The 26,883-nt window shown below is 43.1% G+C and overlaps 1 protein-coding gene across 11 annotated transcripts in view; it reads left to right on the forward strand.

Annotated features, from left to right (window-relative positions):
* CELF4 (CUGBP Elav-like family member 4) overlaps positions 1-26,883 on the forward strand; it is a 700,427-nt gene that overhangs the window by 373,983 nt on the left and 299,561 nt on the right. For all 11 annotated transcript variants that reach the window (XM_032205931.1, XM_032205932.1, XM_032205939.1 and 8 more), the window contains exon 3: positions 25,874-25,922. In XM_032205931.1, the coding sequence (XP_032061822.1) occupies positions 25,874-25,922 (49 nt within the window). The remainder of the gene's footprint in view (positions 1-25,873; positions 25,923-26,883) is intronic.

Here is a 26,883-nt window from a genome sequence, read left to right on the forward strand (position 1 = left end):
GCCTACAGAGAAGTCTGAGCCTTCTGCTTGGAGGTAGTTCTATTGCACATCTTATTGCTACATTTCTTTTTATCTTTTAATATCTCTCTTTCTAATTTATTTATTTATTTATTTATTTATTTATTTATTTATTTATTTAAGGTGTTATTAAGCCTTAGACTAGGAATTACCTCTCAATCTAACTGTATTTTTTGTACTGTATTGATCATAAAGTTACTCCTCCACCAAAAATCTCTACCCCTGGATTTTAAATATTGCTTACAACATTTGAAGTAATGCCTGTACTTTAAATTTGATGTCCAGACCCCAAAGTTAAAAGGTATAATGATTCAGGGTTCAAGATTGCCCCTCTGTTCTTCATCTTTAAAGAAGTTTAAAATGATTAATCGATCTAACCCTCAGAATAACTGCGAGGGGTGGGGGATGGGGGGGGGGGTTGGTTGAAGATGTTCATTGTAGGGAAATTGTGGTATAAATTACAATATGGGGGCTGAGATATAAACACGGAAGCAGCACTGGCAAAAGGGTTGATTGAAACTGCATGTATGTATAAGAAAGGTGGCTTTTCAGCCAAAATCAGCACTGTGAAATGCATGCCTTTGTTGTTGCTGTTTTATTTAAGTTGAAGTTGTCTGGGTGTTGATGAAATACCAGGGGAGGGAAGTTCAGGAAAGAAAAATCAGCTTTCAACTAAGCGAATAATGGGTTTGCATTTTCAAATGTTATCATTCTTTATGGAAAATAATCAAAAGGTTTGCCAGAAACTGGGGGGGAGGGGGAGGAAATGATTTGCACATTTTAGGTTTTGGTGAATTCTGCTTCTTCTCAGCCGCCTCTCTGTCTCTTCCCAAAATGTGTGCAGGAAATAAAAAGCATCAGTGACTCGAGTGTTACGAGCCCCATCCTTTCTGGCTGTGAGCAGATCTGAGGTTCTAAAGCCTCCAGCTGGCATCTGCTAGCTTTTCGAGGCAAGCTGCGGAGCTCAAGCCCACCGCTCCAGAGGTCCCCGATTCAGATTTGGTGGCTTTGTCAGGAGGGTGGTGACTACTTTTGCACACACACAAACTGGCAGTTTTCTGAACCACTCTGCACAGAAATCTTTGACTCCCATTCACATGCGTCAGGCAGTGCCTCTCATTTCAAATGGCATCAGCTTATTTGACTTTCAAATGAGAAAACTAAGTATCGTGAACAGATGAAGAGATAATCAAAACATCTTTGTCCAGGTTTTTGGAAACTGGTTTTGAAAACTGAAACTCCTGAGCAGTGCTGCCAATTCTCACAATATTTTTATCATTAAAAAACAACAACAACAACATTCGCTAATCTGTTTCCTAAAAGTCCTGCCTTTGGAGTCAAGTGAATTGGTGCTATTTGGCCTTAATAATTACATATAATTTAAGTTTCTATCTACCAGTGTTTGTAGGAAAGGTGGAAAAGCATTTATTTTCAATTGAAAAAAAAAAGTAAATCACAATCTGAACATATTCTAAGCCAGCTCTCAGAGCCTGATGCATTGGCTCGCAGCAGTATTGCAGGAGGCACCCTTGTGCTGGGGTAAAATGAAAAATAAAATCAAAAGGGAAAATTCATGAGAGTGAACAATTTCCCTGGATTGGCCAGGCTGATCCTTTGCCACTGCATGAACTTGTCAAGCTCTACCCTGAGCCTTGTACCTGGCTCCCCACCTTTCCAGCTGGACCAGGTCTTCACACTGTTGACAGTAGATAATCCTTTTCCTAATTTCTAGGCTAAATATATTCATGGTTGGTTGGTGTAGTGCCTCATTCCAAAGACTTTACATTAATGACTGGCTAATTGTTAATTCACCCTTTGTAATTATTCGTAACTATAAGTTGCATTTTCTCTCCCTTTTTGCATATTTGGATTGTTATCTATGCATATTCACTCTTGAGGCTGTGTTGGTGAGCTGTGATTGATCAGCAAAATCATACGGTGCTGTTTCACATTCCTGAGTGAATAAGCAGACACAAATCTGGGTGGAAATGGAGCATTCAGCTTCCTTTATTATCTTTATACATGCTTTGGGAATTTTGCCTTTTTTGAGTATTGGCCATTGTAAAACACAAGTGTTTGAGTGGTCATCAGAAGTACACAAAATAGGTGAAGGAAAAATGATGAACAGTTTGCTCCTGTCCCGTGAGCAGGGAATTTACCTCCTCCCATAACTTTTACTGTCTCGCACAGTCAAGCACAGTTAAATAGCACCTGTGTTGCCTCCCAAGTTCAGCAATGCCATTCCAGAATTTCTGGATGAATTCTGTGTCCTGTAGTGTATCCCAGAACTCCTGGGGATGTGGCTGGGGTGTTCCTGTTAGTCTGGCTGTGTCTAGATTGGCATGTTTTAAGCAGACACCTGGGAATAGAATATTCCCAGGATAATGGCATTGAGTAAGGATGGGTGAATGCTGTGGAGACAATAAAGTCTAGCAGCATTTCATAGGAGGTTTCAGGGTCTTTCCCAGGTGATTCCAGAACTTCAGGCCTTGTTTGCTTATGTTTTTGGTTTAATTATCTGGAGTGAAAGGACATCCTTGCTTCGTATTTGAACAGCAACTCATCACCTGCCCTCCCTAACCTCAGCTAACAACATTATCCCCTGGGGTCAAGTGAGAAAGGCCAGTGTTCTTGTTGCTGTAGGTGACAGGTTCAAACCCTCATAATCATCCATGACAGCACTCGTTATACTTTTTTTTTTTTTATGAGACTTTTTTGACCTCCATTTTTGGTTCCTTCATACAGCAGGTCTTTGGTTTCTGCTCTCCATGACTTCCAGTTCTTGTGTCTCTTCCCTCTTCCTTCATCAGTGGTTTTTGATCTGTTTTTCTGCCTTAAACTGTTCTTCCTAGCTACTTGACTCGCAGTTATGGTCAGACTTTCAAATCCATGGTAATCTGGATTGGAAACATAGCCAGCAGCATGGCCCACTGCTCTCTCCAGCCTGGGAGCAGGGATGTAGGCACAGTGGGTGCAGCCATGTCCCCTTCCTTCAGTTCAATGGGCATTTCCATGGCTATTAAACTAACAAGAAGCCACCTTAACCCTGCTGCCTCATCACAAAGCCCTCTTCTTTCTTGTGAATCAGCAGTTACTGACCTCTTATCTTACAGGGGAAGTAAAGGCAAGGAAAAGCACAGCCCTCAGGAGCCATGCTTCCTGGCAGAGTGCTCCGCAGGCCGGCACCAGGCACAAGCAGGCATGGCAGAGACAAGGATGGCACACCATGGGCTGGTGGTCACTGGCTGGTGGCAGTGAGGGGCAGGTAATGACAAAGGGAAGGCTGGTGGTGGTGCAGGGGATGCTTTGCAGGCGTGGCATGGCTCCCTCATGCTCACGGGTCAGGCTCTGCTCGCATCAGTCACGGGCTCACTGCAGTGTGAGGGTAAAGGAGGTAGGTGCCCAAAAGAAGGGTCACCCAGGTGCTGGGCTCTCCCTGAGCCCATCTACACTCATCTACACCCATCTACACCGTGTGAGGGTCCTGGGTTGTTCCCCATCTGTATTGTTCACTTGCGGATGGGCACTTCAGACAGACCCAAGGCAAGCTCTAAGTCTCTCTGCAGGGCAAGCTCAGCTGTGCTAGGTGTCTTTCAGCAAACCCAACTGCTTGCTCCTGTGAGTTGGATTGGGAAGAGTTGAGGGCAACCGAGCAGCACCACCAGAGTTAATCCAAGGTGGGTCACAACACTCTGTGGGCATCAACCCATGCCAGAGCCTCGTTTTTATCATACAGAAATGCAGACAACTTCTGAGTCCTGTCCAAAGCCGCCTGGCTCTTGTGAAAAGCTCTTCTGTCATTTGGTAAAGTAACAGATATCAGCTCCTCCTGGGATGTGGTAATGGGCTGGCCCTCTTGGGGGTGAATGTGATCCAGCCTTCCTGCAGGGTGAGAGGCATGGCCCCTTGTACTACATCCACCACTTTGCAGTGGGCAATGAGACTTGCTGGGCAATGAGACGCTGCCTGTGCCACAACTTCGTTGTTTTTCTCAGGAGGTAGTTTGTTGCATTATTGTTGTTCCTGCCGCTGTTGTTTTAATCTTTCACGGGAGATTATATAAAACAGCCTCGCCATGAACCAGAACACATCTCTGGGGAATATGATGACAGCATCCATATCTTAAAAAGCCATAAAATAGAGACACGCTGTAGAAAGTAGTTGTTCCCAGTAATAAGAGCAGTATGACATCCAGGAAAGAAACCCTATTGTGACAAGCTTGCACACTAGTGCAAATCTGAAGAAAAGTATGTTTAAAACCCCAGATGTTGCCATGCTTGTTATTTTAAAGAAATTTCCTCCTTTAAATTACTTCCACAGCCAGAACAAAGCCCCTTAACCCTTGGCATGTTGTAGCCAGTTCCTGATGCTTCCCAGCTGTGAATCTTAAACTGATTTCTCTTGAAGCCCCCATCACAGAGAGCCTCCCCCAGAACAGCAGCTCCCCTGTATTTTGCAGGATTTGTATTCTAGCATGCTACAGCCCCTGTGGGTCCTGACCTTGTTGGGTAAGCAGGCTGCTGAGGAGTTTTCTACTCCCCGATCTCACTCTGAGATTACTTTCTGAACCATATGTAGTAGATGTACAGCTTTTTGGGGGGTCTTGCAGCAGCTAAGGCAGGAAGGGAGGCTAAGCAGAACTCTGTGATGGCTCAGGCACATGGGGACAGAAGCAATCTCTGACTGCGTGTTTGCAGAGCGTGCTGCACCACGGAGCAGGATGCTCATTAGGAATAGCTGTATTTGCACCTAGAGCAAGGAGCGCCAAGCACCATCCGGTATGTCACGCATACTGCAGCTGGGAGATGGAGCAGGAGAGAGTTTCCTCTCACTGCTCCTCCACTAATCTGCTCTAAGAATTCAGACCACTGAGCTGTAACTACCTTGGGCCACGCTTAGAGAGCTGAAATGTCACTTACATGCCTGCAGCTGCTTAGCAGAAGAACAAGAGATTCCCAGGTGCAACCGAGGGTGCCTTAGCAAGGTGATGCTCAGGGTCCTGTTTAGAGTCAGCAAACAGAAATCACGAGGCATGCTGCATGTCAGGCTTTCCAAATATGTCCCCACCTGCCTCAGTTTCCCCACTCTGATCAGTGGGCACATGATGCCAGCAGCCAGTGCCTTCCGTTAGGTCTTATTAATGAACTCCAGGACCATTAATTTGATAGATCCTGGAGAACTGTCACTATTACAACCATCCACGGCAAGGGAAAGCACATTCCCAAGCAGGGAGAGTATGGAAGGCCCTAATGAACACTGAACAGAGTACTTGCTCCGCACTCGCTTTGTCACTGCTGGGCAGCCATGCCCTGACAGAGCTCCTGTCCAACCAGGGACGTACATCCATTCATCATTAGCCCTAATGCAAGCTGGGGAGTTTTAAAGCCAGGGCTAAATCAGACCATCTTAATTTGCAGGCTTAATGCATTGCATATTATCCATATCCTTCCTATGGGATTTATCTTGATTAAGTGCTAATTTGTAACTGGTGGTATACCCAGTGAAGTGACTGATGAGAAGGGTGCCTGGGCAGAGAGGCTGTGTTTTGGCAGCGGCATGGGCTGGGGATGGGAAGCGCTGTTCCCACCGCAGGCACGCAGGCAGCCAGCACATTTTATGCACACCCCCATCAGCCTAACAGGCACGCCATCCAGAAGGGTTTAGCTTGGGTTATTCTTCAGCTACGGTGGAAGCCAGAGGTCTGCTGTAAGAGAGGGGAGCAGATTTGTAAAGGTTTTTGGCCGTACATGAAGAGTCTGCCCCCGGCGCTGTCGCACAGCCCTATCTGCACAGAACAGCGCGGGCCAGTGAAGGCACAGATGCTGCAGGTAACCAAGCGTTCGGCAGCCGCTTCCACCTCCCACCTTGCTTGTCTTCGGTTGCATATTGAACCCCTAGACATGACTGCAGTCCCGATTTGACAGCAAAACAGCTGGGAGGGCTTTTCCAAGGAGCTCGGAAGCTATGTTTCAGGCTACACTCATTCTGCTGACCTTCACTTTGGGATGAGAAACAAACCTGCAACCTCCACGAGGCACACCAAGTCTCAGATCAATCTATATCAGCATGTAGATTTTACAGCGTTTGAGAAGAAACGACCTTTAAGCAGAAATGGGTTCTCAACTTCTGCTATTGCAGCGCTGGCATTTCTCTAAAATAAAAGCCTTTATTTCAGCTGCTGCTTTGGTATCTGGACCCATATCTGGTTCCGTAGCCACCTCTTCCCCCACAAATCATAAAAAACATACCGAATACATGCATTAAACTGCTCTTACACCCAGAAACCTGCACATCCAGAAGTCAGGTCAGGCTACTTCACAGCACTGTTTTAAAGGAGAGTAAAATAAAACTTTACACAACTTTCTCTGACAGAGCAATAGTAAACCCAGGGAAGACGTCCGAAAGTCTTATTTTTTATCTTTTGCCAGATAAGGATGTTCTGCATTAGCCACATTTCTCCTTTTGGTTGTTTTACCTAATGCTGAAAGCAGTGGACAGTTTCTCAGCTGATGGGTGCTGCTTCCTTTTACTTGGGTAACTAATGACAGCAGTTGAAGAGGAAGGGGGGTGTTGAGTAGAGGGAAGTTAATTAATTTCAGGGTTTTTAATCTCTTTTCTTTTGTACCAAACCATAAAACAAAAATTCTTTGGGAGCCAGAACATGTACCTCCAGTAATCGAAAGAGAGGCAAGGATCTGACTAATAGATATTACGTTCCATTATATGGTCTTGAAGTCAATAAACATTAGGTTACCTTCATGCAGTGAAAAAAGACCAGATTTATTAAAAAATCTTATCTGGAGGGTTTGCATTTCAATAGGATGTGAATTTGCATATTTTAACAATAACCTCCCATCATTCTGTCTGATCTGTGCTCAGTTGGCCATACAGATCACTTTATCTTGAATAGATTATCACCGGTTTAATAAACCCTTCATAATATGCAGGTATAACAATGGTACTTCATTGGATAAAGGAGGTATTAAAGTTCTTTTTCTGGAAATAGGGGTGGCCTAGCTAGTGATTAACTTTATACCTCTGTACATCCCTGTGCTGAATACACGATTGAAGGAGAGTATTCCCATTATTCACATTCAAAACAGACTGGCTCTTCAGAGCTCCTGTTAACCCCTCATCGCCCACGGCAGCTGTGCAAACATGGGAGGCAACAAAGCCGAGGCTGCCAGGGATGTCACCTCCAGCAGTGGCCGCTGCCTCGGACATCAGGAAAGGTGGCACTTGTCCCCCCACCTGGAGTCCCTCACCATGCACAAGTGTTGCCAGCTCCGGGCTGTTTCATAGAGGAGACAGATGGAAGTAGGGTTGATGCACTGCTCAGCAAAGAGTCAAAAAGGCTTCTAGGTGAATATCTTAGTTACCCAGTTTTCTACAAAACCACAGAATTATTATTCTTTGTGTTCTCTCTCAATCTTTGACTGATGCTTTGCTTCCTCTTCCCAGACAGAAACTCATTTTCCAGTGCCCACCCTTCACAAGAGAAGGGTCCATCCCACAGCTCCATTGCCCTATCTTGCTGTCCTGAAATATTTCGTTAGGAGCAGCACGCTCATTTTCACATTGCTCTGCAAGTTTTGATGTCTAAATTTTTCTTTCTTTAGTAATATCTGCACACTGACTTGAACAAAACTCATACTCTTCCCCTCTTGGGCACCCAGTACAGAGCAGGCAACCGTGACCATTAGCTGTCCATGCACAAAGCTTACACAACCCCCAGGCTACCGTGGCATTAAACCCAAGCTTGTAGGCCTTAATGAGAGGCAGTGTTAGCTCAGGACCAGTTCATGGCCACACAGCGCTGGGAGCTAGGCTGCCTCACATCTTTCTAGCTGGGAGCCCAGAAATGATGAATTTAGGGGCTGAGTGTGCATGCATGCATGAGGAAGAGTATGTCACACACACATTCCCCAAGATACTCTTGCGAGCAATCAGGACTTTTCAAAGTCTCCCCCTCCTCTGTTTTCTTTTCCTCTGCTCCAGCTGTGTTCGTGCTTGCTTTTCCAAAGCTCCCATCATGAGCTTTTTGCTTCCTGAGAGCCGACATGCCGGTGTGCTGCCTGACAGTGGGAGCACAGCAAGGCTAGTGAATAATTGAAAGTTATTGACCTATAATAACCTGGCATTATTGACCATAAATGATTTAGTTAAAACACACACACACACACGCACACACACACCATCTCACGTGAAGGAGCTGAATCTTGAATTCCCTTTGTCCAGCACTGCCTCAGTTGAGCTTGTCACAGGGGGAAGAGGGGCATTCTGCCCCGGCGTGAAGTTATGGGAATCGAAGCCACATTTCTGATGAAGCCCCAGGAAGATTCTTGTGGGGAATGAGCTCCATACCTGGAGCAGTAAACTAATTGTCCCAAGCCTTTAATAAAAGCTGAACTTCATCAAAGTTCACAGCTTTTAAGACTGAGGAAGACAGCCTGATCCCTCTCATAAGGCTGGCTAGAGACTAACAAGTATCAGGACCAATAACCTGCCCAAGTACAACATTTAGGGAGAAGGAAAAACATCCAGTTCTGATGTCAGGCTTCCCATTCTCCAAGTATTTGTTGGTTCTGCTGAGCCAGCTCTTCCCCCACAAAGTGCAAATGCTAACATTGGCTCCTGTGTAGACACAAAGTGTTCCTTGCCCTACCAGAGAGCCTGCCCAGGGCTCAGCCTGAGACCCCCAACCCTGAGCTGGATTTGCAAGGCCAGGCATCCCCATGTCCATGTGAGACCTCACCAGCTTGCCACATCTGAATGGAGCCCTGTAGAAGTGCAGGTGGCTGGGCTGGGCAGCTTGGCTGGGTCAGGTACAGATGTCAGTGAGTAACTTTAATTGAGCCAGATCTCTCAATGAGTTTGAGTCCAGCCAGCACCACAACTGCCATACACCCTCCCAAGCCAGCTGTGTTTGAGTCAGGACCTGAATTTTGTGGCTCACCCTTATAATGGAAAATTTCAGCCTTTTAACAGACAAACTTTGCAGCTTGGACCTGTTCCTGATTTGCTGATCAGTGCTCAGCAAACAGCCGTAAAAACCTCTCATTAGCTTTGTGGGTGCTGTTCTCTATAAACGAAATAGTCAGGGTAGCTGTGCCTGGCTTACTCACTTTGTTCTTTGGGGACATAGGGCACAAAAGAAAGGATCACTTTGATTTCATATTTGCCTAAGCTACAGCTCTTGAGAAATGTTACAAGAACAAAACTTTTAACTCTCAGCAGTGCCAGCACAGAAGCAGCTATGAATTGGCATTTACAGCACAGAAAAGTGCTAAGATGGAGGGATTTGTTCCCTTGTTCCCCAAAGCTCACGGGTAGGTTTCCTACCAGCTCCAGCAGACAGTGGAAGCCCCCAGAGCTGCTCCCAAAGTCCAAAATCACTGTGGCTGAGCCATCAGTGGAGTTAAAGGTGCAATCCAGCCTGCGCACTGAAGTAACTAACTTCATTTTAAGTACCTAATGAAGCAGGCTTCCCAGAGTAAACCCTTAATTTCTACATCTAGGAAATTGGGTCTGCATAATTTAGATGTCTAAATTTAGGCAGCCAAGAGCTCCCTCTGGAGGACGCTAAGCAGCCCATTTCTCTACATGGGCAAGGCCGGGTGCTTATTTCAGGAAGGCAATTTCATGAGATGTCTGGGATTTCAGTGCAAGCAGAGTCCTTTCATTAAGTAAGTAAGTAGGACTTTTCCCCCGTATTTCCTATTTTCAGTGTGGTGTTACGGTTAAACCAGGAGGGTAAGGGGCCAGCTAGAAAAAAGCAATACAGTTTCTCTCTTAAGTCATGAAGAGCTTCCCTGCCTCTGGAAAATCACTGGGAGAGGTGGGAGAAGTGCAGTGTCTGATCTGCATTTCCACCCTGTCTCTCACTCGTAAGAGCAGCCCCAAATACCTGACTGCAGCAGTACATGACACTGCTGTCCAAGATGGCTTCCAGGTCTGCCCTTCCTTCCCCGCTCTGTAATTGACTATTATACTGGCATTATCTGTGCCTTGATACCTTGGATTTATAGAGCCTCTAACAAATATAAATTCCCCTTTGCACACACCCCATTTAATCAAAACCTTGCTGGTTTAAGCAGTCTGTTTTATTAAATTACCAACCTATGAAGCCATTAACTCAATTAGAAGCAGCAGTTCTGTAGTCTTGAACAACCAAGGGGTAATATTGCAAAGGTATACGTTATGCAGAGTATGGCACGTTATAATAACACTGAGAGCTTATATAGCATTTTAGAACTTCACAATTTTGTAGGAATAATATCTAATTAATCCTCACAATGGGCCCTGAAGGTAAAGATTACTGCCTAACCCCTTTTTCCATGGAGGAAACTTAGTGGGGAAGATGATGATAGGTAACACACTTTAAAAAGAGTTCTCAGTTGTATCTTTTCACACTCTGCATTCACAGCAAGTAGGGTTCAGACTTTCCAAATCGCTCCCTTCCCTCTGAGAAAACCAACATCAAATGACCATTTACTCCCTTTCTGGTCTCCATATTGTAGTGTGCAATGGCTGAGTTTATTTTAAATCATCTTTTCTTTGGGACAGGGAGGAGGACCCCAAAGGGACATAGAAATTGTAGAGGATGAGGTTGCACCCATTTCACTGAAACATCTTTGGTAACGGCCTGTAGTACTGGCAAGGGTTGACATCTTGTGCTTCTGGATGCTTCGAGGAATCAAATGGGCATGGCTTAAAAAGTCAGTACCAATGCCTGGCACTCATTGCCCATGACAGTCTTAAGCCAGGAAATTTTCCTTTTCACTGTCAGGTTAGAAACTGTGACCAGTTCTCCTGGGTCACCTCGGTTATGTGATCTGATAGCAAATACCAAGGGTGGTCACAGGAGCTCATCTAATGAGGCCTGCACTGGAAAACTCTGATCTTTCAAGCAGAGATTACAAGAGTAAAGGGGTTCACATGGGAAAAGTCATTGTATAAATTACTTGAGAATTATGGTTAGAAGTATCTTGATAACAAAGCAAACAACAAAAAGCATCTTGGAGAGAGGTATTAAACACTAAAACCAGATCTGTTGATCTCAAATGATCAGAAATGTTATGAAGGCTTTTGTTTTGTGGCTAACTGTACACTAAATAAAGTACCAGGTCCATCACAGAAAAACAGCAATGAGCTGCTGGTAGTAAGGGCACATCCTAAATGTAAGGAATTTTCTAAAGATACACATATGTGCATTTTTGTCCTATAGAGTTTAATTAAAGGATCTGCATGTTTGTTTTAGTTTCCAAATATAAAATTGTTTGGGGACAGTTTTACTTATTTTTACTTTGTTTGGAAAAGTAAATAATGCAGGAGGTACAGAAAGTGCATGGGAACGGGAGCTGGACTTGATTTGAATTTGAAAAAGAAAGTGACAGATTTAGGATCAGTATCCTCTTTAAGCAAAGCACAAATAGGAAAGAAACAGCCTGAAGCAGTAAAAAGCAAATAATGTTTCTAGTAATTAACATTGCCTTCTGTAAAGATGCATCAATCATAAATTATCTCGAGCAATCATGTATGATATGATAATACAAATAAGAAATTTTGTTTCCATGTATTCTTTATTTCTTTCTTTATTTTTGTTGTTGAGCTCTGTTTCAAGCATTAAGAATTTTCTTTTCTTCTGGAAAAGAAAAAATCATGTTAAAAAGTTGTGAGGGTCCAGAAGCTGGGGATTTAAGGAAAGCACCATATGTGAAGAGAATGATGGTAAAGCATAAAGCTAAAAACACTGGCAGTGCTTGTATGTGGTGTTAAACTGGGGTTACTTTTAAATACAGAGAGGTTTGCATTATATCATAATTCAAAGGATCAATGAGTAGTTTATTTAAAGTACATGATATTAAGAACAAAAACAAAGAAAACTGTTTATTCTCTGTCGCTGTGGTTCTGATTTCTCTCATTTTGTGTTTATACCATGTAGCACCTAATTGACACTGCAGGGGAGAGAAAGTGCAATCTGGCCCAAATTTTCAAATATGCTCAGCACCCAGTGGACCAAACTCTTTTAATTATCTGTCTGTATATTTGAGAACATCCTGTGTTTGAAACAGAACGTTCCTTAAGTAGCATGATTTCTTGCTCCGTTTCCCTCGCTGTGTTTTTATCCTCTCAGTTTCACAACATGAGACTGTTTCGCCCCTGTGATTTTGGAAGGACACTGCTAGAAAGCAGCAAGCCTTGCTCTACTCTGTGTTGGTTCAGACATGTCAGCATTGCATAGGCTTGTTCCTGACCCCCACAGAAGAATCAGACCCTGGGAGTTCAGACACATACTGTAAAAAGGTTAATGGCTAATACTGCCAGAAAGTTTATGGCTGAACTTCTAGGGGCTCTCATCAACGCTCCGTCTTTAATCAAATGCCACAGCACAAAGAGGGAGGGGAGGGAAGAAAGCATTGTCTCTTCTCAGTGGGGCCTCTCTGGTTTTCCTCTTCCAACCTTACCCAAGCTGAACACACAGAAAGTTGGGGGGTTGAGCTGGCAAGCAAGTGGAAAGTTGATAGGGGCAAGGAAGGAGGGAGTAAATAACCTGAAGCTATCGGCTGTGATGCCAGAGGTGGCTTGCTGATTCCGGCCACTAACAGATGTGGACAGGTGAACCTTTACACCAAATCAATCATCATATTTATTCTAATTGTATCGTAATAGTCCCCCAGGAGCTCAGTTCAAATGAGCTTGACATTATTAAAATTTTAATGCCCAGTTTTCATAGCTGAATGAATATTTAAAGGGTATGTCCCAGACTTAAGTTATGATGATGAAGAAATTAATGGAATGTCTTGTTTAATGCTTTGGTACATGTTGATGCAAAAAAAAAAAAGTGGTTGTTCAGAGAGAAAAAGAAAGAAAGGCAATGTTTGGGCATAATTAGACAGAGGAGGAAAGCATCAGCAATGCATTAGTATCAGACATCACTCTTGTTAGATAGCTCTCAGCGGAGAGGAAATATTTATCATTCGGGAGGGGGAAAGCAGGGTGCGGTCAGAAACCAGAAGAGAAGCAGCACCACATGAATGACAGATCAGAAACAAATCCCTGGGAGTCTCCAACCACATCCCTGCATGGTGGAATGAGATTGCTAGCCTTTGCTGGCTGGAACAGGCACAGAAAATCACCTTTGTTGCCCAACCAGGGTGTTTGTTTATTGTAAGTACCCAGATCAACTTTGAAGGATAGCATAATTAATCAGCGATACTCATCAGTCTCATAATTATGTTATGGATAATTGTCAAAACATGGGACCAGATGATACCAGTTATACATCAATGGGGGTGAGGGAAAGCTCCTCTCAAGTGGGAGGGTCTGATTCCGGATGGGCTGAGATGAGCACAGGGGATCACATCGGCTCTGAGGACTGGGAATCTGGAAAGGTCATAGTTTTGTGTTAGGGTTTTTTTTTTGTCTTTTTTTTTTTTTTTTTTTTTTTTTTTAAACGTTAATCTTTCAATGCTTTTCCCAATTTGGGAAATGTTTGGGGAGCTAAGGATTTTTGTTTTCTCTTCTTTTTGAAAGCCATACTGGTATTTGCAAGGTTTCTGTTTGTGCCTATTCACTCATTCATTCACTATTAGGAACAAACAGAGGGCTGACTTGGGTGTTTGAATGGGTTTAAAATCCCCTTCCAATATGCATTTCATAGCTGTGAAAGAGGACTGAAGCATAAGTTAATGCTCTAAACCCTTCCACAGAAGATTTTCGTTAAAGGGGCAGTGTCAAGATTAAGATAATCTTAGTCTTTCTCTGAGTCTTTTCTTGTTTTTGATGTTGTTGGGGTTTTTTTGTTTGTTTGTTTTTATTATTATTATTTATTTTATTTTTTATTATTTGTGATTTTCCTTCAGGAACTGCAGCCCTGATCCAGCATGCAGCTAAGAGTTTTATCTTTAGGCAAGGTTTTCACACATCTGATTCAAGGTGTGATTTCAAATCAGTTTAGACAAACCAGAGGAGAAGGTGGTGTGGCTGCTGTTTTTTTTTGTTTGGTTGGTTGGGATTTTTTTTGGGGGGGAGGTTGTGGTGGGTTTTTTTGGTCGATTGATTGGTTTTGTGTATTTGTTTTGTTTTGTTTTGCTTTTGCTTGAACAGGACTTATTTCAGGTTATCTTAAAATAATTAGACTACATTTGTTCATTGATAGAACCAAGAGTGCAGCCATGCCACCGGTATCACAATAGGGACATGCCAGGAGAAGGAAGCCCCCATGTTCAGAAATGTTTCACAGCCTCCTACTTGGGACAGGTTTAGGTCTGGTCCGCCTGGGATGTGGGACTGAGGTCATGGACTGCTATCTGCTATCCTGTGGCAAGCTTAACCCATGGAAGAATTTAAATCTTGGGGAAAGGGAAATTTGAGTATAAGGAAGAGCACAAACACTCTTGAAAGCAGGACCAGTATACTGGCTCAAATTGGAGTTATTCCAGTACCAAGGAAAACCCTGCTTGCAGCATTAACCCGGTGATGCTCTCTTTCAACTCCCAAGGAGACTGTGCTTGAAGTCAGGCCTAAAGGCTACCTGCACATCTACATCAGTGAGACTGCCTTTATTTTATGAATCTGTCAGTGGGTGAAAGCAGATAGTTAATTTACACTGCTTACTCAGTTGTTTGTTAAATGGCACTGCCGTGGAAAGAATTTCTCCATGGGCAAAAGGGCTGGCTGTGGTTCTTATCTTTGTGGCCAGGCATACAAAGCCACGAGCACAGAAGGTCTAATCTGCTTGGATGGATGGTGGCCAAGCTCCTTTTGAACTCAAAGCACTGAAGTCAATGGGAGCTTGGCCCTTCCTAAAGTCTGCAAAGGCAAGCCAAGCAACCATTAGTGGCAAAGGAAGCATTTGGGTCTTGCTTCAGAAGAAGACATAAAGCTTAGAGAATGAAGAGAACAGCAGGGAAGTGCCAACAGCCAGAGGTCATGGGCTCAGGATAAAGAAAAGACGAGAACAGATGTTCATCACTAAGTGAGGGGGCAGGGGTTAAGTCTATAATGCCTTGAGTAGTACATCTGTCTCTCTGGCTTGCTTGCCTGTCCCACTGAAATCCACAGCGAAGAGGCCTCTGGCCTCTGTGGAGAGCACCCAACATACAGAAAATCGTGACATGCCCTGTATGCAGACAATACCCCATTCTTTCCCCTTATCTGTGCTTCCTCAGCAAGGCAGCTCCTGAGCACCCTCCAGGCTATGCCTCTGCCTGAATGAGCACCAGCTGCAGGCAGTGCTGGGGAGCCTCATTGCTGACCGACACAGAGAGCATCTGTGAGCCAGCTCACATAAAAGGTCTGTGAGCACACTGTAAACGAGGCGGTTCAGGCACTGATAACCACACACCTGCAAACACCTGAGCTGAGCACGCATTGCAAAGCAGATCTAGGACCCTCAGCACTTATTGATATCTCTCATTTAAGTTCTACGTGACCACCTATGTGCTGTTATTTGTGAGTCATGCTGGCTAGTTTAAGGCTATCTTGGTTATATCTATATGGGCTACTTTCTTATATGTGGATTATGCTGCTGCTCTGCCCTGAAAGAGCTGGGATCACAATATCTAGGCTAAAAGAGAATGTGGTGGCTCTGCTAAATGCATGCAGAGTTGGCTAATAGAAAATGCCAGGGACAGAAAAGAACCATTTTAGATAAAAAGATCGTTTGGGCACATTTTAAAATTGGATGTAAATTATCTTGAAATAAACTCAAGTGGGAAATTAGAAGAAGAGAGGTGACAATATGGGAAAGCTTATTCCTGTTGGTATTAGGGAAGATGAGAGGTAAGGACAGCAAAATACTTGGTTTTATTTCAGAATGTGATGTGTTTATGAACAGAATTTCATATTGTGATTGCTTGTGGTAGCAGCGGAGAACTAGATTTAATGAGCAGTGTCCATTCTAGACTTATACCTCTGCTGTCAGGATCCTCAGACAAACAGGCCGTAATATATATAGCTTAGCATCACCACTGGGCCAACCCTTGGACACTTTGTATGCCTGGGTATGCTCACTACTCACTGAATGCCTAGGGATATCTCACATATGCAAGCAGCCTTAAACTACAGACACGAAGCTAAAAGTGTCTCCCAGTTCCAACATGTCATTGTGCATGGGGCTGTGACTAGAAGTCAACATCTACGAGGCCCTCTTCTTTCCAAGGAAAGGTCAACTGCACAAGCACCTGGCAAGAACCATGAGTATAAACATGTACCTGTCTGGATGATCAGGACAGCAGTACCTTAGGGCACACCGTGTGTGTGGTGACACAGGCTAGCTGGTGAAAGTAGACCTATCTAGTGACATTTTTACTGTGTGACTGCCCAGAGATCTAAGGGGATCTCCTGCTTGTGTTTTTCATGTGCAAATTTGCATATGAAAGAGTATTTATAAATACTTAAAAAAAAAAAAAAAAAAGCAGTGCTTTCTCTGGCTTTGGGAAATAAGACTGTTGTTTTAAGCACCCTGTGTTTTGTTCCTCTTAACTCTCCTCAAGCCTGCTGAGCACTGGGTGTCCCCACAAAACACTGAGATCACAGAACCACGGAATGGTTTGTGTTTGAATGGACCTTAAAGACCATCTAATTCCACCCCCCTGCCATGGGCAGGGACACCTCCCACCAGACCAGGTTGCCCAAAGCCCCATCCAGCCTGGCCCTGAACTTTTCCAGGGATGGAGCATCCACAGCTTTTCTGAGCAATCTGTTCTAGTCCCTCACCACCTTCACAGTAAATAATTTCTTCCTAATATTCTAATCTAAACTTACCCCTTTTTAGTTTAAAACCATTACTCCTTGTCCTATCACTCCACTCCCTGATAAAGAGATCCATCAACCCCTCTGGCCTTCCCCAGTTCATTTAAATACAGAGACACTGTGATGTAGAGCACCACACGCTCAGCATCCCAAGAATGAACTAAAGAATCTCTGGAATTGGCAAGTCTTAATTTTGTTACTAACAGGATCAGCAGTTTCTTCACACTCCAGCCTAAACTGTTTTGCAGGGGGGAAGTTTTGGATTTGAAGCCATAGGCTCTGCACATGAACGTGAACTGAACTTAAGCCCCCTCTAGGTTCATCTATATACACGAGACAAGTGGAAAGATGAATCGATAGTTAGATGGATGGTTCATAATGTGTTTTATATGATATATAGAAAATACTCAGAGTGTGGGGATGGCCAGTAGCAATCATTCTCGGGGGTAGGCACCAGAGCATTGACTGATTTGTAAAGGTCAGACCCTTCAAGATATTTTTTTCATACCTCATACATTCCCATTTCAGATGTTCTCATCTATTTGTGTGCATGTCTATGACACGCATCTAGTCAGGCCAGGAAGAGGGTAGTAGGGAGGAATTAAGAGTCTGCTAGCCAGATAAGGTTTGGGATAGAGTCATTTCAGATGCAATTCATTACTGGTGAGTGCTTCCCACAAGTCAGGCCAATGTGATTTTTTTCACCAAACTTTCTAAAGCATTTCCTTTCCCTGCTTTTTCATTAATCCAACACTGTATCAATTTGTGCTGCCCACACAAAAGTATGCTTAATGTGTAATCACATGGCAATTCATGCAACCACAGCACTTACCTCTGGTCCCACAGGAGTAGGTTTTTGCTGTATGCTATACAGCTGCAGTATACAGATACAGAAAGTTGTCTGTGTAGCTAACCCATGTTGAAACAGCTTTCCTGATTCTGTAATGTTTATGGAAATTTCCCTGAGCTGAGGACCTGGGCCCTGAGTTTATTTTTTTTCTTCAGAGAGGAGATTGCATTGGATTCACTCTCATGGCTATCTAGTTTAGATCACTGTAATTCAATTATGTCACTCAGAATCAGGTACAGAGTGATTTACTTGAACTTTGCAATTACACACACACAATTCAATTGTAGGTGATTTTCTTGGCCTTTCTAACTTTGACACTAATATACTTTGCATTTCCTTAGGGCCTTCAATCACAGTAGATTTTGCTCAATGCTTTAAAAGTTATGACCCACTCTTAAAACACATTCATGCCAATACCTTTACTCACACAAGTAGCTGTGTTTATCTAAGTAGGATTACTGTTGTGTACATGGCAGGCCCCCAGAGGCTCAGCAGAGATGGTAAAAGGAAATTCCTTTTGGTATTTTGGGGGACGATTTTGAACAGAAAGAACTTTCCCTCTGAAGCAATAAGGAATAGTCATATTTTCTGGAAATTTCAGGTCAGTTATTAAACTGTCCATGTGTCCAGTTAACATCATGAGATCAAGAAATACATGGCATCTTGAAGAAGCAAGATGTTTGAGGATGGGATTAGGATCTCGATACACAGATGCAGTAATGCCCAATACACATTTGCTAAGACCTGCTAGGTCCTATCAACATTCCATCCTCTGCTATCAGGTCACAGCAGTGTTTGATCATCGATTTAGAGGGCTGATGTCTGAACAATACCCAACAGTGTAGAACATGGTCGGGCAAGAAGAGTTTGTTATTTGCCATTTTGTCTGCCTATGTGATTCAGGCATGGAAATTACAGAACATTGTTTGTTTAACACCAACATTTAGAACCATTTTTTCATCAGCCACCTTCATGGTACATTAGGGTGTCTTTCTCTTCATTTTATGGAAGAGAAAGCTGAGAAAGAGACATAAAATGATATGACCAAATTCATCCAGAAGACTGATGTAGAGCTGGAAGCAGCCCTTGTCAGAGGTTAACAGCCCAACTTTCAAGACTATTCCAGCCTGACTCTTTGGGAACTTCAGTAAACATGGACAACAGAATACGTTTCCTAACAGTTTTTGATGCAAAGCCTTAATCATACCCCTTGATCTTTTGTCAGGGAATATTCAAATTTCTTAAGCCCTGTAAGTAAGGGAGGAAAGACTATTATTACATAAATGATCAATGTAGTCATCTTCTATGGTCTTATACATTATACAGCCTTTAGTTTTTTGTTTGTTTTTTTAATATATTATTATTATTATTATTATGACTCCTGAAGTGACTTAATCCTTTAGCACAGCCAGCAGATTATCTCCAACAGTGCTTGCTTCTGCCTTGGACATCATCTTCCTAACCATTAGTGGCATTTCAATGATCTTCAGCAGTCCCCTCCTCACTTTTTCTTCCTGTCTCTGTACTCATTTGAAAGTATTCAAGGCAAGTCTCCACCCTTAGTGTTTTCTCTTCATCTTCTTGTTTTTAACTCTATGCTTGTCCATTCTCAAGCCTGGTAGAGCCTTAGTCCTGTCTAGAAACCCCATGTACATTAGTTAGTAATGAAAAAGTGAGACAAGAAAGGAAAGGATAGTAAGAGCAGTGAGAGTAAGAAAGATGGAGACAATGAGAAATCATCTCTCTCTGTTTTCTACTCTTCTTCCCCAGGTGATCCTTCTACCTTCTAAATTAATATCAAAGCCAAGGGGAGCAGAAAAAGGTTGGTGGGGGAGAAAATGACAACCTTAGGAAAAAAAAAAAAATCCTGATACAGAAAAACGTCTGTCCCCTGTCTAATTCCTGCAGTGGCCTGTAGCTGATGGTGCTGAGAAAAATACAGCAGCAAGCTCTGACATTTCATTTCTGCAGAGAATTGAAAAAGGGCTTGCTGTAATTCATCGCTTCTTGTAACTCAAACCCTTTTTGACAGGAGTACCTGCGCTGTCTTTTAACAGTGGCACCACGGTGGCTGTAATTGGACATGAAAAATGATGTCGCACTTCTACTCGCGGAGAGGATTGGGGTGGGGGTAGATGGGGCAAGTGGCAAGTTGATGTGGGAGGTTGACATTTAGCATTAGTTGAATGGGTTGGTTTTAGGCAAAAGGAGGGAAAAGCCAAAATGAAGTGTAATGAGTAGAGTGATTTTGTCCAAGGTGTGCAAATGCAATAGTAAAGGTGGTTTTTAGCAGAGATGAAGTGACAAAGGATGAAAAGATAATGAGCAATGTGATGCATCTGGAATTCTGACTCCTCCATCAACCCAATCACTTATGGCATTTGTGGAGAAAAGACCTGCAGCACCCTGTCCTGCAGTAGGGTGGATTCACACCTGTAATGTTAACCAGTGCCCATAGTTCCCAAATACAGACTGGGAATCAGAGTCACAGAGGTTGCCTGAGGCCACACTGGAAACATAGCACAGATGTGAATAAAACTCTGATTTTCCACAGCTGCTTGGCACCTCTCATATGGAACCAGAAACCAAATTACATTTTCTGGCTCTTACCTAAACCTCTTTATGCCTCAGTGGTCCTCAGCACACCTCTGTCTTGGCAATGATGTTGAGTGAGGCCCTTCCACATACTGTGGTCAACCTGGAGTTGGCATCATGCATAGGGATAAACATATTGTCCTGGCTTACAATGGTTTTATGACTATTAAGCATTCTGGTACCATAATGCTGTGAATCTAATAAACACTCCAAATAGGTGTTCGCAGTAGATATAGAGAATTAACATTTTTAGTCAGGCCATAAAGGGTAAGAGAGAGGCTAAAGAGGAGATAAACTCATTCTGGGTTAACTGATGATAAAACACTGTGCCTCTTTCACTGTGACAGCTCAGCAGGGATAATCTAGAATGAGGAACCATGATCCTATTTCAAAGGAGAGCACAAAGAGCATCTGTGGGCAGAGGAAAGGAGGACCATTGCAACAAACAGAAGTGTAATTATTCCTAGAGGAGAGCCTTCCAGAGTTCATCGAGTCCATCTGTCAGTTAAATGCTGGATCAGCCTACCTAGTTTTTTTCTTGTGATGCCAAATCTCTTTTAAAAATGTTTATGATAGGAATCACTAAAAGCTCACAACCATATCTGTAGTTCCTGTGGTCCCTTGTGGCTGCCCATGGTATTAATCAGATTTGCTGATTGGGATTGTTATTAACACCTTTCTGTTTTCCTCAGATCTGAGGTTTCTTCTTCTTCTTGGCCTAGCTAGGGCTCTTATGATTGCTACTACAAGTTCCTAGAGAAAGCTTCGAGTAAGAGACATCATTCTTGACTGTATTGACAGCTATTGGCACATGCATTTCATGACACTGGAGGCATTTGAAGTTGGGAAGAGAAGTTTCATCAATATCTGCCTTGGATTTCCTGAGATACTAGTAAAATGTAACGCAAATCCCCTATATACACAGCCAAACCCAGCAGGTACTAGGTGTTTGGATACCAGCCTAAGTTGTGCTTCATGTAGCGGGGTGAATGTAAAGCACATGATGGATCCTTCACAAAGTCTGGAGAAACTTAGCTTTAGACACTGAGGCACGGTGTTTTTAAGGCTGTATGTGCTGACTCTCTCAAAAGCAACTGTACCAGTTCTGGGTTTGAGTTCTCACAAAACTGAGAAGAGGTATCCTCACTAAGTGGCACTGCCCATATACAGTGTAATGACGTGAGCTCTTCCCTCAGAAGGCATTTGAAAAAAGTAATTTGGGGTCACCATCCTTTCTAGTTTAGGGCAAAGATGGCATTACACAACCTTATTTACTCCCAACATTTTCCTCCTGTGAGCCCAACTGAGTGACGTAGGACTACTTCTTTCTCCTATCACACTTTCAGGGTCCACCAAGGCATGACAGATATTAAAGATATCCATACCATTTTTTGTCAAAACACTATTCAGGGGACTGTGCTTTGGAGTAAAAAAAAATGATTTATTTGCATTAAAATTATGGCAGTTCTCATGTGAAGAATAAGCAGAGAGCTTGAATCTCTGAAATCCCTTCTTTCCAGGCAGGTGCTTCCCCAGACTGGGGAAGGTACCTCTTTCTGCCATTTTATTTCCCCACTTAGCCTTTTTCTGCTGCCCATGCCAGCTGCTTGCTCCCAAAGTGTCTGTGTAAGGAAAGGGAAAGAAAAAAAAAAAAAAGTTCCGTAGATGGAGAGCAGAAACTTAATTATTTTCCTCTCAATGTTTCTCCCTATAATTGGTGTCTTTCATGTCAAGATGATATCAATTTGTATTATGGGCTCCGTGCATGCAGCACTTTCTCTTTGGTTTATAAAGAAATTGTCAAGTGTATAAATCATAGTGTACATTAAATTACACTAGCCTTTACTTATTAATTTCTTCAGATTTTTCTTCATCTGTTGGATACCCATTCCCTCCCTCTGTTTTTCCTTTTCACAGAGATTCTCTGCTTCTCCTCCCTCGTGCCCCAATCTCAAAAAATAAGTTACCCAAATATTATCTCCTCTCATTTTGCTTAAGGGCCTGATGGTCTTCTCTGCCTTTTGCAAACTGACCACATCCAACTCTTCACAAGTAGGAAGAGCTATTTCCATTTCTTCTAAAGGTTGGATCCAAAGTTTACTTGAGTTCAGAGGTGATTTTTATGTCTGTTAGCATACCTCTTATAAATTCTTAGCTCATGTGACTGTTTCTCCTGATTACCTGACATGCAAGTTCTGCCTGTTCTGGCGTAAGCAGCAGGGACCTCCTCCCACCTCTGAAGTTGGATTAGCCATGTATCCACATAGGGAACTTGTACATAGACCACAAGTTCAGCTGTAAGGGGTTAACAGCTCTGGAGTCAGATCTTGGTACATGGATGGTGTCAACACCAACCTGCTGTAAACACAAACCAGTTACAATGGAGGAAATCAGAGCACAGAGACAGAGAAGGTGTTTTCTGCTTTATTATCCTGTGTATGAGGACTAAGAAGTGGCTCATCTCACCTAACTCCACCCTTCCTGCATAGACTACCTTCATGATCAGTGGAGAGGAACAGGCACTGCAGAGAACTATTCATCACATTCATCTCAGACACCAGTCTGAGGAGTGGCTTAATATCACACTTTTTAGGCATTTTTACTTATCTGACATAAATCACCCTCCTTGCCTATGTTTAACAGATCTTTAAATGTCTATAGCAGCTAGCTACTCACATGTGGTTACAGGAGAGCTATGGCAGGCTGTCTGTCCTGCTGATGCCAAATACATTGCCTCCAGCCCTGCTAGTATCTTATGATACATGTGTGTGAACGACAGATCTTTACAGTTGCAGAAGCAGGGTCTGATACAAGGTTTATCCAGTACCGGAATCTTTGTTGGTTTTAGCACTTAAAATGTCTGGAGCTTTTTAGAGGGTACAGGCATGCAAGAGAGCAGAAATTGCTCAGTAGTGTCTGGAGCCGTTGATCCTTCTTTTTCCGAGAGTGAATCTAACTGTAGTCAGTTTATGGCTAAGTACATTTTCCTCTCGAGACAACAATGCAGCAGGATCTGCTATGCTCTCCATCATCTTAACCTACTTGTCAGCCACTTTGATAACTTTTTATTACTAAATATGTGTGCAGAGCAATTAGAATAAATCTAAATGACTACTTTCAAAAAAAAAAAAAAAAAAAAAAAAAGGAAATTAGGAAAAAAAGAACAAACCTAACAGCTTTGCTTGCTGCCCAACTGCAATTAGCCACAAATAAGGGAGGGGCAGAATCGCCCCTACTGTTCTCCAAGGTAATGGAAACACTGGAGGAGAAGCATTGAGATGCTAGAAAATGAGTAATAAAATATTTAGATAATAAATAGTAGTACTAACTAGGTACAGGACATGACAACTAAAAAGCTTGCATGTCATTCATTGCAAAACCAAAAGATATAGGATTAATTTTTCCAATGTTTTCTAGAGAAAAGACAGTGATTCAAATCTATACCTGTATGTGACTGGCAAGAATCAGGAATAAAATTTATAATCCCTGCATCTGCAAGCCAAACCCTGACCCCAGCACAAAGCTTCAGCAGGCCTGTGGCTCTTGGCCCTAAGTGTCTGAGAGCACAGGGGTGGCTATGGTCAATGACTTTTGCAGGAAAGACATGGAAGGCAACTCTGAGCACCTTTGCACTCTCCTTCAGGCAGAGTGCAAAGTTGCTCATACTTTACTCTGTAAAGTATGCATATTCAATTTAACCCCCATCTGCCTCTTATTTATTTATTTGTTTATTTATGAGGTGGGGGAGGCATCCTGTAACGCGTACCAGCCAATTTTTGATCTGTCTTTGTTGGGAAGATTCCCATTGCCATCTGAATTCCTTGTGATGTCTGTTTCAGCTTGCACTTTCAGTAGCTGACAAATCTAAGGATAGTTTCAATCCACTCAGTGGTGGTCACACAGGAAATATATTTTGAGTAGTTCATCTCCATAGTGTTTGTATTGCTTTAAGTGACATGGAGGAAGGGCAGGGAGAGGTTTTCAGAAGAAAACCTCATCTGGTTGTGATCCAATCTACATGCCCACCTGTTAACAGGAGGGGAGTATTCTCACTCTGCGCATCAGACACCTATGTTGTGTTAGGTACCACCAGTTGAGATGGTCATTGACATCTTCTGCCCTTTTCTCCTGGGACTGAGCAGCTCCAGGTGTAAGGGTATGTAGAAGGAGACCCTTCCTTTAAGGGTGGATGGATAAAGACCTTTTCCAAGGCAACAAGGGATAATCAGAAAGGGAGGCAGGATTCCAGCAGGCTTATTGCATCCAGAACTTCTAAGTGGGGAGACAGTGACAAGAGACAAACCTCCCAGTCACACTAGTTGACAGGCTATCAAACTACAAGTCCACTTTGAGGAAGATTAGCGTTTGCAGCTGATAAGACATGAACTAGGGGGCCCAGACTGGGAGGGTGCAGAACAGCAGAGCCCTGTGCTTGGGGCCAGCTGCTGGGGGCCGAGCATCTGCATCTCCCCCAGCCTGGTGCATTCAGGGTGTGCGTGTGCACTCCCCAGCAAGCTTCAAGCCAAACTAGCTGGCTAGGAGGCAACCTATAAGGCAGGCAAGGGGCCCAGGGTCCGGCGGGAATGCTTGGCTGGCTATGTCTTTGTGTATGGGAGCCTGGTGTGGAAGTGCTGCTGGAGGCAGCCCTTGGCTGGGCAGTCTGTGTGACTGGCTATGTCAGCGTCCTGTGCATCTGTGTGTGTCCTTGTGTACCTGGGGTAGGTGCCCAGCTTTGCTACCAGCTGGGCCTGCAATGGGGAAAGTGGCAGCCACGTCTCCCAGCCTGGGCAGAAACCCCAGGGTCCCAGGCACCGGGCTGAGCCCCTGCAGCTGAGCAGGAGGCAGGCTGGGCCCAAGTGGCAGGAGGAGGCAACCACGCTCTGCACCTTGCCTGGCAGTGGGGACAGTGATGGTCCCCACTGCTTTTGTTACAGAGACAGAGCAACAGGGATAAGTCAGAGAACAGAAATTCTATTCACTGCACAATGGCAAGGTTTTTATATGTGCTTATGTTCTGATGTGAGAAAGGAAAAAGACATCTGAAAAATCAAAAGAGGGAGAGGTTTTGACTTGCATACTACGCCCATCCTTCTCAAAAAAAAAAACTCAACAGCCACCATTTCCATGACATGTGGACAAGCCTGATCTAAGTCTCATTCCCCTCGTATGACTCTGATAGACATGCAACTCACTATCCTATTGAGCCAATAGTCGAGGTGAAATTCACTTTTCCGTTTTCTTTTCACCATGACAATCTCAAGAAACCTTTGCAATTAAAGTTTCACTGAACTGTATGTTCTAACAAAGTACTACTGTTCTGACACAGCATTTCCAGAAGGAACTATTAGAAATTTAAAAAGTTACATTTAAAATTTCATGACCTGTGTGAAATGAGTCAGATCCCTCACCTGGAGTGATTCAGCAGAGCCCCTGTTAGGTAAATGGGGTGACACTGGTTCACCTCAGACCAAGAAGCTGCCCAAGCAGTCTGTGCTCTGTGGTCACTTCTTTGCTTACTAATTGCTTTTTCCCCTTCTCACGAAGTCTATTCTGATGCTAACTGTGATACATGTTAAAAAACAAAGCAAGCTTCTGTATAACAAGGTTTGATTCTATTGCTAAGTATTTGTCTCTCTTTGCTTTCTTTTACAGATGAACAGACCGATCCAGGTGAAACCAGCGGACAGCGAAAGCCGAGGAGGTAGTTGACTGCATTGCTTTCAGCCACAGTGCTAAGTATAATTGTTGTCTCTGGCTTCTCTCAGGCAATGTGCTGATCAATTAGTAACGTAATCACTGCCAAAGAAATTCCCTCTGCAGCAAAGATTCTCTTTATTAAATCTCCTTTACTTCGTCTCGCTTTCCTCATATTCAATTATTATTTGATTTTAAAAGGCAGGCAGGTGCCAGCGATTGCCTGGGAAACAAATAACTGCCTTGTTAAGAAGTGAAGCATCAGGCGCTGACTTAACAAAGTTTAACAGCAGTGACGGCAACATAGGTTTTTCAAACCTATGTTAGGACGAGTTGCAGAGGTGTTTAATTTCATTAGGATAAAGCAGATATTTTATGTTTTGTCTGACCATGTTGTTTCTGCTTGAACTGAAACAACTCTGTTTTTGTAAAAGTAAATTCTGAGGAGTTTTCTGCACCTGTATCAGCTTATGTGGATAAATCTGTTGTTGAAGCTGAAGACTTCTCTCAGTAGCAAGGAGTTATTCAGGATTTGCACAGGTGTAGCTGGAAACAGGATCTGGTCTTTTGCTTTTCCATGCTGCATGGTGGATTTGGAAGGCTTTGCTAAGTGACCACTGAGTGGATCACAAGTGACAAGGTGTTTTCTCTGAAAGGTTTTCTGACACAACTGATTTTGTGATACTTCAGCTGTAAGACGCTCAGTTATGCAGGACAGATTATCATTCTGTTTTCTTGTATCAGCACATTTCTATACATACATATATATATAATATATATATATATACATGCATATATATATATATATATATATATATATATATATATAATGACATGGTTCTTCTCTATCCATGTTTCTTTTAGTGACAAAAATGGAGAGGCTTTTGTCCATATATGCAGTAAAAACACTAGTGCTTCTGTATCATATAAACATAGCAATAGATTTTGTCATTTATTAATGATCTGGC

The sequence above is a fragment of the Aythya fuligula genome, chromosome Z (genome assembly GCF_009819795.1).
Source record: "Aythya fuligula isolate bAytFul2 chromosome Z, bAytFul2.pri, whole genome shotgun sequence".
NCBI lineage: Eukaryota > Metazoa > Chordata > Aves > Anseriformes > Anatidae > Aythya > Aythya fuligula.